Source organism: Callithrix jacchus, chromosome 13 (assembly GCF_049354715.1).
Source record: "Callithrix jacchus isolate 240 chromosome 13, calJac240_pri, whole genome shotgun sequence".
Classification (NCBI taxonomy): Eukaryota; Metazoa; Chordata; class Mammalia; order Primates; family Cebidae; genus Callithrix; species Callithrix jacchus.
Genome location: NC_133514.1, coordinates 78,140,961 through 78,154,920, shown reverse-complemented (window position 1 = coordinate 78,154,920; position 13,960 = coordinate 78,140,961). Strand labels below are relative to the sequence as shown.

The following is a 13,960-nucleotide window of genomic DNA, read 5'->3' as shown; positions in this document are numbered from 1 at the left end:
TCCTTTAATATTTAAGACTCGTGACTGGGGATTTTATCTGTGAAACTTTTCTTTATCCCCTTCCTTCCTAAGTCTCTTTTTCTTGATAACCAACCCTGTTTCCCTTATCTAGACACACATAAACCTACTCTGTGGGTAAGAGACACATTTTTGTCTTTGCCCCTTAGCAGTTGCAAACTGCAGTTCATTCATCTCCTAAATGAGCATTTCTGAGGGAAAACCATGTGTTAGGCATTGTGAAGAAACAGACAATTTCACAATTACAATACAAAGGGGTATGTGCTATGAACAAGGTGCTTGCTAGTGACAGAAACTGTCTTGGTTTCTTTTTTGGCAGCAAGTTAAAATATTAGAGAGCTCAAAGACGCACAGCAAGAAAAGCGCAGTAATATTTGGGTGTGTGGAGATCTGAAGTTGCATAGGATGCAATAGGAGTTGTCTCTCAAAGTAACTTTTAGAGACATTTCAGTAGACTGACAATATATATGCCTGGAACATCATCATCATTGTCTCAGTCAGCTTTTTCTATCTTGTATTGAAGGGCAAAGAAGTGGTTAGCTAGCACCCACTACTGACCTCATAAATCACAAGACTTCAAGTGTGAGACCTGGGCACAGATTTGTGGGTAAGGCAGGGCCTAAGTTCTGGCCAACCTTACTGTCCTCTATGTAGGAAAAATGATCATGGGGAAAGAGATGTCAATTATATTCAAAGTTAGTTCTCTAGTATTCTGATCAAATCCAGACCCGGTAAAGGGAGAATATTTATACTGGTGGGTGTTGAACTCAGACAACATCTGAAAGTGACTACTGGGGGCTTTTGAAATTCTAACGGCACCACATAAAATCTTTTTTATACTTGACCGTCTGGGAGAAACAGCAAAATGTTGACTTCTTCATATCTATTCTGGCTCATGACATTTTACACAAATACAGTTCAGTGGTATTTTCTATTTCTAATACCATTTTTACGTTGAAGCCAAAGGCAAAGAGGAAATCTCTTATCTATTTGTTTACAAGAAGGAAACACTCCCTGTTCCAAAGAAGGACTGTTTATTTCTTTCACAAATACTCAGACCAAAGAATGGATTACTTTACTAGCAGCATATTTTTTGTTTTCTTTTAGAGACAGGGTCTCACTGTGTCACCTAGGCTGTTGTGCAGTGGCACGATCATGGCTCACTGCAGCCTCAAACTCCTGGGCTGAAGTGATCCTCTCTTTTTTGGCTCCCAAAGTGCTAGGATTACAGGCATGAGTCATCACACCTGGCCTAGCAGCATGTTTTTAAAACATGCTCCTATTTTATCACTGAAGTCAAATATTTTTATTTTTTAAGCAAGTTTAACTCAATATATATACTCATTGCAGACATACATCATATCAAGTACAGGCATCTAGAGACACTCAACAAAGAACAAAATGCATTCCTGTCCTCAAGGACTCTGAACACCTTCAGGGGCAGGAGGAGTTAGACAGCCTAACAAGGCATGGCAAGTGTCATTCTGGAGGATGGGCAGTGTTTCAGGAACACCACGGGGCCTGGGAGGCTGGGGAATGCTTCTCAGAGCAGGTGGCAGGTGAGCCAGATTTGACAGTGTGAACAAGATTTTCCCACAAATGAAAAGAAGGGGAAAGACCTTAGCAAAAGAATCATGAAAAAAGCTATGGGATACAAAAGGAAAGGAGTCTTTGGGGAACAAAGATTTGTGTGGCTGAAGTATAAGGGAGAGAGATGTAGAGGGTGAAATTGAGACTAATAAGGACCTCATTAGTCTATGAAGAGAGTTTGAAGTTTATCCTGTACTAAGGACAATGTGGAGCCCTGGAGGTTTTGAAGGAGGAGTGTTGTAAGAACCAATTGGTGTTTTCAGAAGGCAAGTGTGACAGCAGATGGGATGACAGAGAAGAGGCTAGGAGCCGGTGAGAAGGCATTACAAAGCTCAAGCAAGAGACCTTTCCAAATATGTGTCCACGTGGCCCTGCCTGTGCTTCTGGATGCTCTAAACACTTCCCCAATATGTCCTTTAGTTATGTCTGAGTTTCCCCCCTTTAATTACATGCCAATAGCGATATATACTTTTTCCTACCCAAAATACAGCATCTATGGTTCATAAAATCACATTCCACATGACAGACCATAAACATTTAGGTCAACACTTAAAAGAAGATGTCTTACCTGAACAAAGCTGTTCCACTTTTGTGTAGTTTAAAGATACTATGTCATTAACCCATGCAATGATGTCATGTCTGCTCATAGTCTCTTGGGTTATCGAGGTAGAATACACATTGACTGCCATTCCCCAGCTAGAAAAAAAACAAAGAAGTTATTTACCAACAAAGGAAAAATGAACTCAGAAACACAAAAGATACCAATTCAAGTTCAGGATCCCTAGCAGGGCTCCGCGGCATGAAAAGTCCTGCTCTGGCTAAGCCCTTTAGCTTTTTAAAATTTGTATCTTTGCCATAAAATTATTAAATTTCACATATTTTTCATGTAGTAGCATTTTATATCTCTTGAACTAAATCCAAATGTTCTTCAGGTTCTGAGATTCCTAATTTATAACACAATTTAAGAGTCTCCCATTTGACTGTAAGTCTGCATGTGATATTAAAAAGTTACCAGGTTTGTAGCAGTATACACCAGAGTAATCTGTTAGTTTTATATATTATTTCATAGCACTCACTACAAAGACTTGCAAATGTCAGTGTTTTGGAGTTTGACCATTCTAGTAGGTGTGCAGTGATAAAGGATTCTCTTTTAACATTTAAACCTGGATGAAACTTTGCAATTTTACCTATTTTGTGGAATGCATATATATTGATATGTATATATTGTAGCTATGTATTAACTTCTATTTTGGAAACTTTCAAATACATGCAAAAGGAGAGAGACAAGAATAACAAACCAGTTAGGTTTACTCCTTGGATTCAAGAATCATCAGTACTTGACCATCTTGTTTGATTTATACTCCTATCAACTCCCCTTGTGTCAATCCCATCCTAGCCCACCAAGCCAGATTATTTTGGAGTAAATGCCAATCATCACATAATTTCACCTGTGTTTCTGTGTGTCTCTGAAAGATAATTAAAAAAAATTATCACACCTAAAAATGAAAATAATTACCTATATCAAATGTGCATTTCAATATCTTATAATTCAAATTTAACTTCAGATTGCTTGAATCTGTATTCATATAAGGTTTACACATTATGATTCTTTGATATATTCTTTAAATTCCTTTATAAGTTTCTTCTGTTTCTAATCTTCCCTTGCAATTAAAAAAAAAAAGCTGCTGTTGAAGGCACTGGGTGGTCTGACAGTTTCCACATTCTGAATTCTTCTCATTGTAACACAGCCGTGATTTAACACGTTCCTCTGCCCTCTGCATCCCTATAGACTGATAATACCATCTAGAGCCTTGATCGTATTCAAGTTCTAACAGGGGATGGGGATTTGATGCCACCTAGCATAACTCTGGGCTTTGACACCTAATACTCCATCAATACACTGCCTGGTAATGCAAAAGCTTTCCATTACTGGCTGAAGAAGAAACCAATAGAAAAGCCCATCAGCTGCCAAAGTTATGCCAGTATAAAATAACTCAGACTATTTCATGCCGTGTTTGAACTTCCATCAGGAGGCTTATAACTGTAACCTCTGACTGCCTGCTTCCATGATATCGTTAGCTTGATATTTGCCTAGATCCAATAATTCACTAAAATTTCAAAGTGACATTCTATTCTTCATTCTTCCTTTACTAGCTGGAATGATTCTACAAGAGAAATTTCCCTCTGAGGTACCCTGAGATCAGGGTCATCAAGAAAAGGCAGGAGATCTTTCTATTTGCCAGTTTTCTTTTTCTTTTCTTTTTTTTTTTTTTTTTTTTTTGAGATGGAATTTCACTCTTATGCCCAGGCTGGAGTGCAGTGGCATGATCTTGGCTTAATGCAACTTTCAACTTCTGGTTTTAAGCGATTCTCCTGCCTCAGCCTCCTGAGTAGCTGGGATTACAGGCACGTGCTACCATGCCCAGCAATTTTTTTCTTTTTTTCAGTTTTAGTAGACTGTGTTTAAACCATGTTGGCTGGGCTGGTCTTGAACTCTTGATCTTGTGATCCACCCACCTCGGCCTCCCAAAGTGCTGGGATTACAGGCGTGAGCCACTGTGCCGGGCCTTGAACTATAATTATGAATCCATGGACTTAAATATATTTGATATGTTTCAATCCATTGAAATTATGCCTTCATTGATAAAAGCTTGCAAGAGCTTATTGAAGCTGGCTTCTGAGTTCTTTTGACAAAGTCTTAGTGGTCTTTGATAACCTTCTTCTTGTCCAGTATGACAAGATGTTCCAAACCCAACTTGCATATTTCTTGCCTCAGACCTAAAACCAGTAATTTCTCCAAATGCTCCTGAGTCCTTTTAGTGACAAATGGTATCTAGAGATATACAAGTAATATTTTTAAACATGATGAGATATAATAGCAAAATCTATAGTATATAGGTTTTACACAAAAATCTATATTTTATGAAATAGTTGTGCTTGGAGTTCCTATTTATGCTCATGAAAGCAATAAAAATCTGCTTTCTACTTTAAAGTGCTAAATGAAAGTTATATTTAGAAATAAATGTAAAAATAAATATCCATCCCTCCATTCCCAGGAGCACCGTTATCTCTAGATTGTCTTCTCATGAAGATCTGAAAAATTTCATAGCATTGGAATCTCAGGCAGTGACCATAATTACTGCTTTCTACACCATTAGTAAATGTTTTCTACTTTTTGGTTAATAACTTCCACTTTTTTCTTTAGTTTATCATTTATTAAACAAAAGCATTTGCTCTTTAAATCTTGTCAATTTTTAAAACCACCTTTGTAAATTATATATAATATTAGTAAGGGTAAATAATTCAAAATTTGAAATATTTTGGACTGTTTGATGTAATTATCATATACTGGCATAACTTTTGGCAGCTGATGGGCTTTTCTAGCGGTTTCTTCTTCAGGCAGTAATGGAAAGCTTCTGCATTACCGGGCAATGTATTGATGGAGGATGTGGTGTCGAGGCCTGGGTTTATGTTAGATGGCACCAAACCAAATTGACATGAAATTTTTATCCTGGATGTTAAAAAAAAAAAAACGCAAAGCAGAGAAGACACAAACAGATTTGTGTTTTAGAAAAATAACCCAAATGCAAGTGAATAAAAAACTTTCTGTGGTTACGTAAGAGAAGGTAATATACCACAGACGTACAGGTAGAAGAGTAATGACAGCTTTTAACAAGGAAGCAAGTCATTTGCTCCAGTTTGTCAATAAATCATACTTTCCTCCAGGTCTTTGTTGATAACACTCACTTAAAGTCAACGATTATCCTTTCATAATGTAAACATTCAGCTCACAAAGGCAAGTCAAGGCACTATCTGCCTTCAAGGAGTTCATTAAGATGATCAGGTAAACAATGAAAATAGCACCAGATCTGGGCTTTAGAAAAATTCTGGGTACTTAGTTACCAGGTGCACAACTCAAATCTCTACCATATCCCCTTGCTAGCCAACACAGCTGCAGTCCCCACAAGCCCTGCGGTATAGGGGCAACCACGTGTTTAGGGACTTGTGGGATAATTAGTTTAGAAGACAGATGAAGAATAAGTGTGAACCAATGAAAGTGAGAAATTTTTCACCATTTCCTAAAATATAATGACAACACATTAAACGAGTAGACTGTATTCAATACCTACTTCAAATTAATAGCAATGAAATGAATACAGGTAATTTCTATTTAACGTCTCTGCTGATGGGAATATTCTTATAATCAATGTTCCCCTTTCTACATTTCAGCAAGTTACTTCTAAATACATTTCACTTGTGTTGGCCAAAGTGGAAAAAGGATTCTCTTCCTGTGCTGCCATCCACCCATTTTTCTTCCCAATTCTTTCAGCTCCCACTTTTTCTACAGATTTGCTTCCCATACAGTCCAACTTAAATGATACAAATGGTTAAAACGTTCACAGAAGAACATTTCTATACTTTTTCCAAATGTTAAACTTGGGTGAGAGAGTATTAAATTGTTCTAGTCCATAGCTAGATACATTCTAAAATCCTAAGATTTCATTATGATTTCTGGGGTGTCAATATATATGACAATATAAAGGCAAAAGTACTTGTCCCTACCTACTCTGCAGAAGTGCTGTATGGATAACAAGGAATTTTTATATCTTTTTAGGGATAAAGTGGTTCTATTGATCCTTGGAAGAATCCTATGAGGAAAGCAGGGCAGGAATCATACTCTTCCCTTACAAATGTGTACACAAACTTCAATCCAGGACAACTAGTCCTTAGGAATATTACCAATTACATTAACATCCTATGGGAAGTAGGAATTATACAATTCAAAAAGCTAATTTTTAATTCATGGAGTACTTCCCAAACACTCAGTCAAGAAAGAGAAATGGTCATGAAAGGTAAGGTCATACTCATTACTACAGAACAAGGAGCAACTCACTGTGCAGGGTTTATTCTCATGTTTGGATCTGCAGCATGTCTCTTACGTGGAAACAACAGTTTATTCTTAGGTGACTTGCCATGTGGCCACTGGGACACGAGCATCTCTGTCCCACCCTTGCAAAAAAGAAAGTCAAAGCACTGTCTCCCACTTTGTGGCTTTCAATTGGAATCTCAGCCAGATCACTGTTGTTTAAGATGTGGTCAGTGCAACAGCACACAGCAAGTAGGGGGTAGGGGCGGAACACTTTCCTAGCATTGCAGTTCCTGAGTCACCATACTTTAATATTGTATTTAAATTTTATTTTAAAACAGATTTGCATTTATTGCCCCTATGTGAAAATAAACTAATAATCATAATATTTTTATACACTTTTTACGTGAATGTTAGAATGTCTTTCTGGGAAGGTGGGAATGTGTGTGTGTGTGTGTGTGTGTGTGTGTGTGTGTAGATGTGTGTTTGAGATGGAGTCTGTGTGTGTGTGTACATGTGTGTTTGAGATGGAGTCTTGCTCTGTTGCCCAGGCTGGAGTGCAGTGGTGTGATCTCTACCCACTGAAACCTCCACCTCCCTGGTTCAAGCAATTACCCTACCTCAGCCTCTCCAGTAGCTGGGATTACAGGCACACGCCACCACTCCCAGCTTTTTTGTATTTTTAGTAGAGACGGTGTTTCACCATGTTGGCCAGACTGGTCTGGAACTCCTGACCTCAGGCAATCCACCCGCCTCGGCTTCCCAAAGTGCTGGGATTGCAGGCATGAGCCATGGCGCCTGGATGTTTGTTTTGTTTTGCAAACAGGAGAGAGAAAAACACACAGACAAACAAAAATCCCTTCAGACCTCTGGCAGGCAGAGTCACGATTCTAGCTTGTCTGTGGACAGTGACCACTGATACACATGACTTCAGAAAAAGGACAGCCTCAGGCTGAGGGCCAATGTGTAGATTTTGCTCAGTTTCATCCTTTATTCAGTATCTAGTGGTGGTGTTGGGTGGAGAGGTACAGCAAGGTTATGCTTTGCAGTAGTGATTGCATCAGACACTGCATTTCTGCTTACTAAAACAACTGGAGTTTTATGTGAGTCAATGAGACCTGAGTTAGCCTACTGAGCAAAATATGAATTCTACCACCTTTATCAGCTCTGCGCCCAAAACCTAATTACAAAATGTTCAATAATTTTGTCCAGGAACAAATTTGGCAAGTTTTGTGAATTATTCCAGAGAAGAGACTCTTCCAAATTAAGCAAATATGTTAATGTCATAGGTAGCATTATGAGTGTTAACTGAAATTATTTCTTAATGTAATTCATTTTGTTTCTCTGCCCTGCCCCCCCCCCCCCTTGTAAGTATACTATCAGCCATACTTCAGGGGAGGGGGCTGCCTGTCCTCATTTTCTCTTTTCACACTTTCACTGATCACTTTCTTTGAAGGACAAAACCGTATATATACATATACGTATATTTTTCCTGCAGGGTTCATGATAGGCCAATTGTTGTCTCAGGATTGGCTCTGGTCCCATTTGAGGTATGTGGCTATAAGGAAAAGGGTTTAATGTGGAACCTATTTTTTTTTTTTTTTTGAGACAAGGTTTTGCTCTGTTGTTCAGGCTGGAATGCAGTCCAGGCTGGAATGCAGTGGCGAGATCTTGGCTCACTACAACCTCTGTCTCCTGGGCTCAAGCAATCCTACTGTATCAGCAACCCCCGAGTAGCTGGAACCACAGGTGTGAACCATCACACTGACTGACCAGTTTTTTTTTTTTTTTTTAAAGAGACAGGATCTCACTCTCTTGTCTAGGCTGAAGTGCAGTGGTACCATCATAGCTCATTGCAGGCTCAATGTCCTGGATTAAAACGATCCTCTGAGCTCAGCCTCTCAAGTAGCTGGGACTACAGGCATGTGCCACCACTCCTGGCTTCTTTTTCATTTTTTTGTAGAGACAGGGGTCTCACTATGTTGCACAGGCTAAACTTGAACTTCTGGGATCAAAAAACAATCCTTCCATTTTGGCCTCCCAAAGTGCTAGGATTACAGGCGTGAGCCACAGTACCCAGCCTGACCTTTTCTTTTTTATATCATCTAAAGTCTGAGTTCACCAAACTTCCCAAATTTAGGTATGCTCATCTGCAGAAGAATAGCCTGCATAAGTGGTTGACTGCTATCTGCTGCTCTGTAAGAAGACCTTGTTTGACCTGATTTACTTACACCAAATCCACTTGGAGGCTGAGCCTTTAAAAGGCCTTTTGGATTTAAGTTACCTTCTTCTTTAATTTATTTTTTGTTGTTGTTATTTTGTTTTAAGTTACCTTCTTTATGTCCTCCCTAAAGCAGACGACATTCAACTAGAAAGTTCATGTCCAATATAAAATGTTCTGAAAGTTCAACCCGCCCCATGCCAATGTACTCTGTTCACACATTTTTCACTGACAACCATACCTATATGTGTAATATGTGTGACTCACTTTCTTCTCTCTCATAACAATCTCTGTTTTCAAATGTTCTCCCATCACTGGGAAAAGTAATCCACCACCAACAGTTTAGGGTAAATACATGCAGTGCACTCTTCACCCAGTTTCACATAAATGAAATGATGAGCAGACCAGAAGAGAGATACAAAGAAAAAGTATGTTTTTTTTTTTCCCACCTAAGAACTTATTTCTTTGGGCTTGAGCATATAATGATTTCTGAATTTCTTATGACCCAAGTGGTTTATTAAGTAATGTTTAGAAATACCGATGCTTCCTTGGAAGTTAAGTCCAACTGACCAGGTGTTTGAGGTCCTTTCAAAGTGTTTCTACACATGCCAACAGAGGAGGACCTGTGATGCCAAAGAATGCCTTTCTTTGCCAGTCATTGGACTTTTACTCAGTCCAGGTCAATGCCACACTGTCAATTCTCATCTCACAGAGTATTCCCTGGTTAAAGGTTTTAGGATTGTCAAAGTTGGCCTGTTCCAACATACCAGGTAAAGTGAGGTGCATTATTTCAAATGCACTTGTAAAGAAGGCTTTTCTTTGTGTTATTCTAACTAAAGTAGCCATTTTGTAAACATTTGTAAGTATCTGCAAATATTATAAGAGTTTAAAAAGAAATATCAACACTAATATGTTCTTCTCTTAGAAGTGCTTCTTTCTAAAATAACCTGCAAACTGTACATTCACGCCCACAGATTAAATACTTAGCCAAAGGAAGAAACCCCAAAAGTTTTTCTCAAACACTACTTCTGCATGAGAATATATGCTATCCTCTGGAGGGACGGAATGAAGAGATTCAGCCCCATCACAGACATCCCCTCAAACGTGTTTTCCTCTGAAAAGCCTTGTAATGACACAGATCCTAGCTGTATGTCTCCTTCTTCCCAGCATCCTCCCCACAAAAGGCTGTGTTAAATCTCCCACAGCCTCCTCTAATAATGAACTGAGCTTCCACAGGGAGGGACAGTGTAAATGTGTCCCCTGAACCAGAAACATCCCGCTTTTCATCTGTGCATAATTCATTCTCTAGGCTCAAAACCTCAACAGAGAGGATTTAAACATTTCACCTAAGGAAAGACTATCGCCAGATCATTCTGGATTCATCATTTTCTCTTTATTTGTGACCTGCAATGTGAGGCACAGAGAAAGTATTTGTTTGAGGAGGGAGATCAGGATGGAGCAAAGAAGTCAAAGAGGGTGTCTCTGAAAGACAAACCTTGACAGGATAAAACCTCCTGGAGAGATATTACAGGAATTATGGTGTTTTGCCTAAAATTGGGTGTTAAAGCTTCTGTTTAACTTATGGACTAACTGCCATATGCATGGATTCTAGGGCTGGAATGGGAATTTAAGAAGTCATTTATTGTGTCCAGGTAATAGCACACATAAGATGCTGTGGGTAGGCCTGCAGTATTTTATTTTTACTGGTCTCTGTGACTGTGATGGGATTAACAGACAATGCAAGACCAACTCCCCCAGGCACAGACCCTCCCTGTGGCAGGGCCTCTCAGTGTGGCAGAGGTCTGAGCATGGAACTGACTTCACATAAGGATGAGGGAGAAACATCAGGACACTATCCACAATGACAATATACACATACTTTATTAAAATATAGACACTGAAATGTACTATTTTTTTCCTCAAAATTAGGCACTGATGGTTTAGAACTAGTGAAGAAAACCAATGTAAAAATCTTGAAAATGAAGCTGATTAGAAGATGAGATAGATGAGTTTTATCAGGGCTGAGGTGCCTGCTCTCTACTGCAGGCTTTTCCAGGCTGCCTATCATTCCAATATGAATATGCTCTTCGTTATCAGTCACTGCTTAATGATAATGCTTTTAATGTGCATACAAAGTTCCATTTAGTCTGACAATCAGGACTCCTAACACCAGCGAATAACTGCCTCCTCTGAGAGAGAATGAACAGAAAAAAAATACTCCTTTCAGGGTGCCCATCCCTTTTACCATTAATGATTACTTTTTAAAACACGGAGATTAAGCTCTTTCTTTCCATATCACCAAGTATTCTACGTACAAGTAAAAAAAAAAAAAAAAAGATTATCATTAAAATGCAGATGTCTCCAACCACCTATAATATGACATTTCATAAGTCACCTTGAAAACTGACTCCATTTTTAACAGACCCATTGTTATTTATCTGCATTAACCTCATCCACTACTATTCATTAGGCAGCTCCTTGCATACAGAGCTTAATTTGGCTAGCCACCCTATGGTAACTAAACAGAAAAGGACAAACTGTCAAAACAGCATATACAGCATATACGGGTGGATTTTTGTTTTGTTTTCTAAACTCAGATTTAACAAGTCAATAGTGACAGCCCTGAAATGACTAGGAAACTTGGCTGTTATCCAAGGTATGAAGAAATTTTGGAATTCTTAAAAAGTTCTTTGTGGCATTCATAATGTCCATGGATATGAATGAAGCTTAACATGTACAATGAGATAGTAAAAGGCTAAGTGCCCCCTGCCCCACACAGACATACGCTTCTTCATATGGGTAGAAATGTAGCTGATTATATTTGCCTAAATGTCCATCTGTTTCTAGCAGTGGGTGGCTTCGTCCATGCTCTGAAAATAATTTCTATGACCCATAGCTCATTCCCATGCCACAGGGCTTGGCTGGTCTCCTCAGGGCACCAACTTTTCTCAGCACCCCCTCCCCCGCCAACTCAGCTCCCAGCACATACACTCCTTCTTGACCACATTCTTTCTGTTTACTTTCCCAGCCCTACTTGGCCTTGTTCCCTCTTACCCTGACCTTAGCTCTCTCCCATGATCCCAAGTCATTTCTAGTCATGCCCACACCACCCCCACCCAGGACAGCCCTGGGCCAACCTTTCAGGACATGGATGCTGCTGATACCACAGTGGGTGGTCACTGCATAAAATTAGATGCACACAATATAGCAGAAGTGTATGTGGCCATCAAACTATCATGCTGCCACTAGGCAAAGTCTTGTGGTGGACACATTTTGTAGGAGTGGTACCCACCTCCTGGTTCTGAGCTCTCTTGTAGTCTTGGTGGTGTTAGTTCCTTCTCAGGAACTTTAGTGTGTGCTTTCTCTAAACCTTCTCATAATAAGAAGCAAATGACAGCACAGCCTCAAGGTTCATCCTTAGGGATAACTGGGGCTCACGACCTCATGCAATGGAAGAGCAGCTTGTTCCTGCACTTGGCAGGGCTGGCTGCATCTCATGCTTCAGGTTCAGCTCAAATGTCAACTCCCCAGTGGGTCCTCCATGCCCACCTCTGAAGTGGCTGCTTCCAGTTACTCCCACATCTTTTTACTCTGCCCTTGGTGACACTAACACCACTGGTAATTATCTTGTTTATTTACAATCTGTCCACTCCTCTTGCCCAGGATGTAAGCTCTATGAAGGCAGAAACTTTATAGAATATGTTTTGTTTACAGCTTTATCTCCGGTGTCTGGAACTGTGTGTGGCACACAGGGGGTACACAATAAATAAATGCTGAATGAATGCAAACAAAGGTGTCCCAAATCATACAAAAGGTAATTATCAATATGTACCCTTAGTGCTATGTGAGATGGCTGGAAAGGAACAGACCAGGGTTGAGTGAATTAAAGAATCCTGTCTTCTTTATGTATTTTTTTTATAAGGTGAGTAGAGAAATGTCTGGAATACAGATACCAAGATACCACAGAGCTTAATGAGAGCTCTCTTCTAGGAGTCAGGGGCACCAGCTTCTAGTTCTAGAACTACTATCAACCAGTTGGATAAACATGGGCACAATGTGCCTCAACTCTTTAGGATCTCCTTTTCTTCACTAGTAAAGCAGGGGAACTAGATTAGAAATTACAATAACTAACATTTATTGAAAACTTTCCACATGCCTAATGTAAGAGTAAAACAGGAATTTTCTCATTTAATCTTTGCAACAATGCCATGTAATTGCTGCTGCTTTTATGTTATGTAGGAAAAGATACAGACTCAGAGAGGTTTAGTGACTTATCTAGTCATAATTATTAAGAGCAGAGCAGGGATTTGGACCTAGGACTAATTCTAGGATTCTTGCTTTTAATTAAGACTCTTCCTGCTCTCTGTGTTTATTATGTCATGAGATTAAGTGGGAAGAAAAAATAATTCCAAGTGAGGACACAATTGTGATCTTTAATAAAGCCATTTTGTCTTTTTAAATTCTACCAAGACCTCATTTTACATCTTCACTTTAACCAAGATGATTTTAAGTTTCTGTGAAGAGCCCAAAATGTAGAGATTTGGGTGGCTAGTTATTCAGTTTATTGCTGGGAATGATTTTTTGGCTGGCAAAGCTGCCAGTTGTAACATATAAGCTATGCTAATATTGTAGGAACCATCCCATTGAACATTTCTAGTTACTGTAGATTTTTGGTTCAAGTGTCTCAATTTGCTTTTTGTGGTAAAGGAGTATAATGTACATAGAGACCATGTATACTATACTGCTTATAGTTTTTTCAAAGCTAATGAAAGACTTCAGATTGGTATCTTGACTACATGTTTAGAAAAATCTATTTCTTAAAAAAATAGACAAGCCTTTCAGTATTCTACTCTTAGAAATTGGTGTCTATCCAAAGGTCTGTATTTACATTATAGTAAAACTGATTTTTACACTCATGAGAACGTTTTGAAATGAAAATGGAAAATGAAGTACCAATAAAATGAAGGCTATTAACAGGGTGAGGGAAGTACAGATCAGTGGCAGAAAATATTCCAGTGAATCTGACTCCAAAAGACGTCCTTATGCCCCCAGCCGTATTTGTGCTTATCTACTCTTCTAGTCTGACACAGAATCGAAATGGAAAACTTCAAATTGGGAAATAGCACATTAAACTTAACTTCTTGCATTCAGTTGGCAAGGTACCGATCAGCTTCTACATCAAACCCATGCTCTAACCCCAGAGAACATCCTGTGAATTACATACAAGACAGGATCTCTCCTGAACTTTATAAGGAGTAGCAAAT

General features: G+C 39.1%; 1 protein-coding gene across 3 annotated transcripts in view; it reads right to left on the bottom strand.

Moving 5' to 3' along the window:
• The window catches only part of MAPRE2 (microtubule associated protein RP/EB family member 2), a 179,334-nt gene that overhangs the window by 87,429 nt on the left and 77,945 nt on the right, over positions 1-13,960 (bottom strand). For all 3 annotated transcript variants that reach the window (XM_003734635.6, XM_008979707.5, XM_002757161.5), the window contains one exon: positions 2,177-2,304. In XM_003734635.6, coding sequence (XP_003734683.1) covers positions 2,177-2,304 — 128 coding nt within the window. The remainder of the gene's footprint in view (positions 1-2,176; positions 2,305-13,960) is intronic.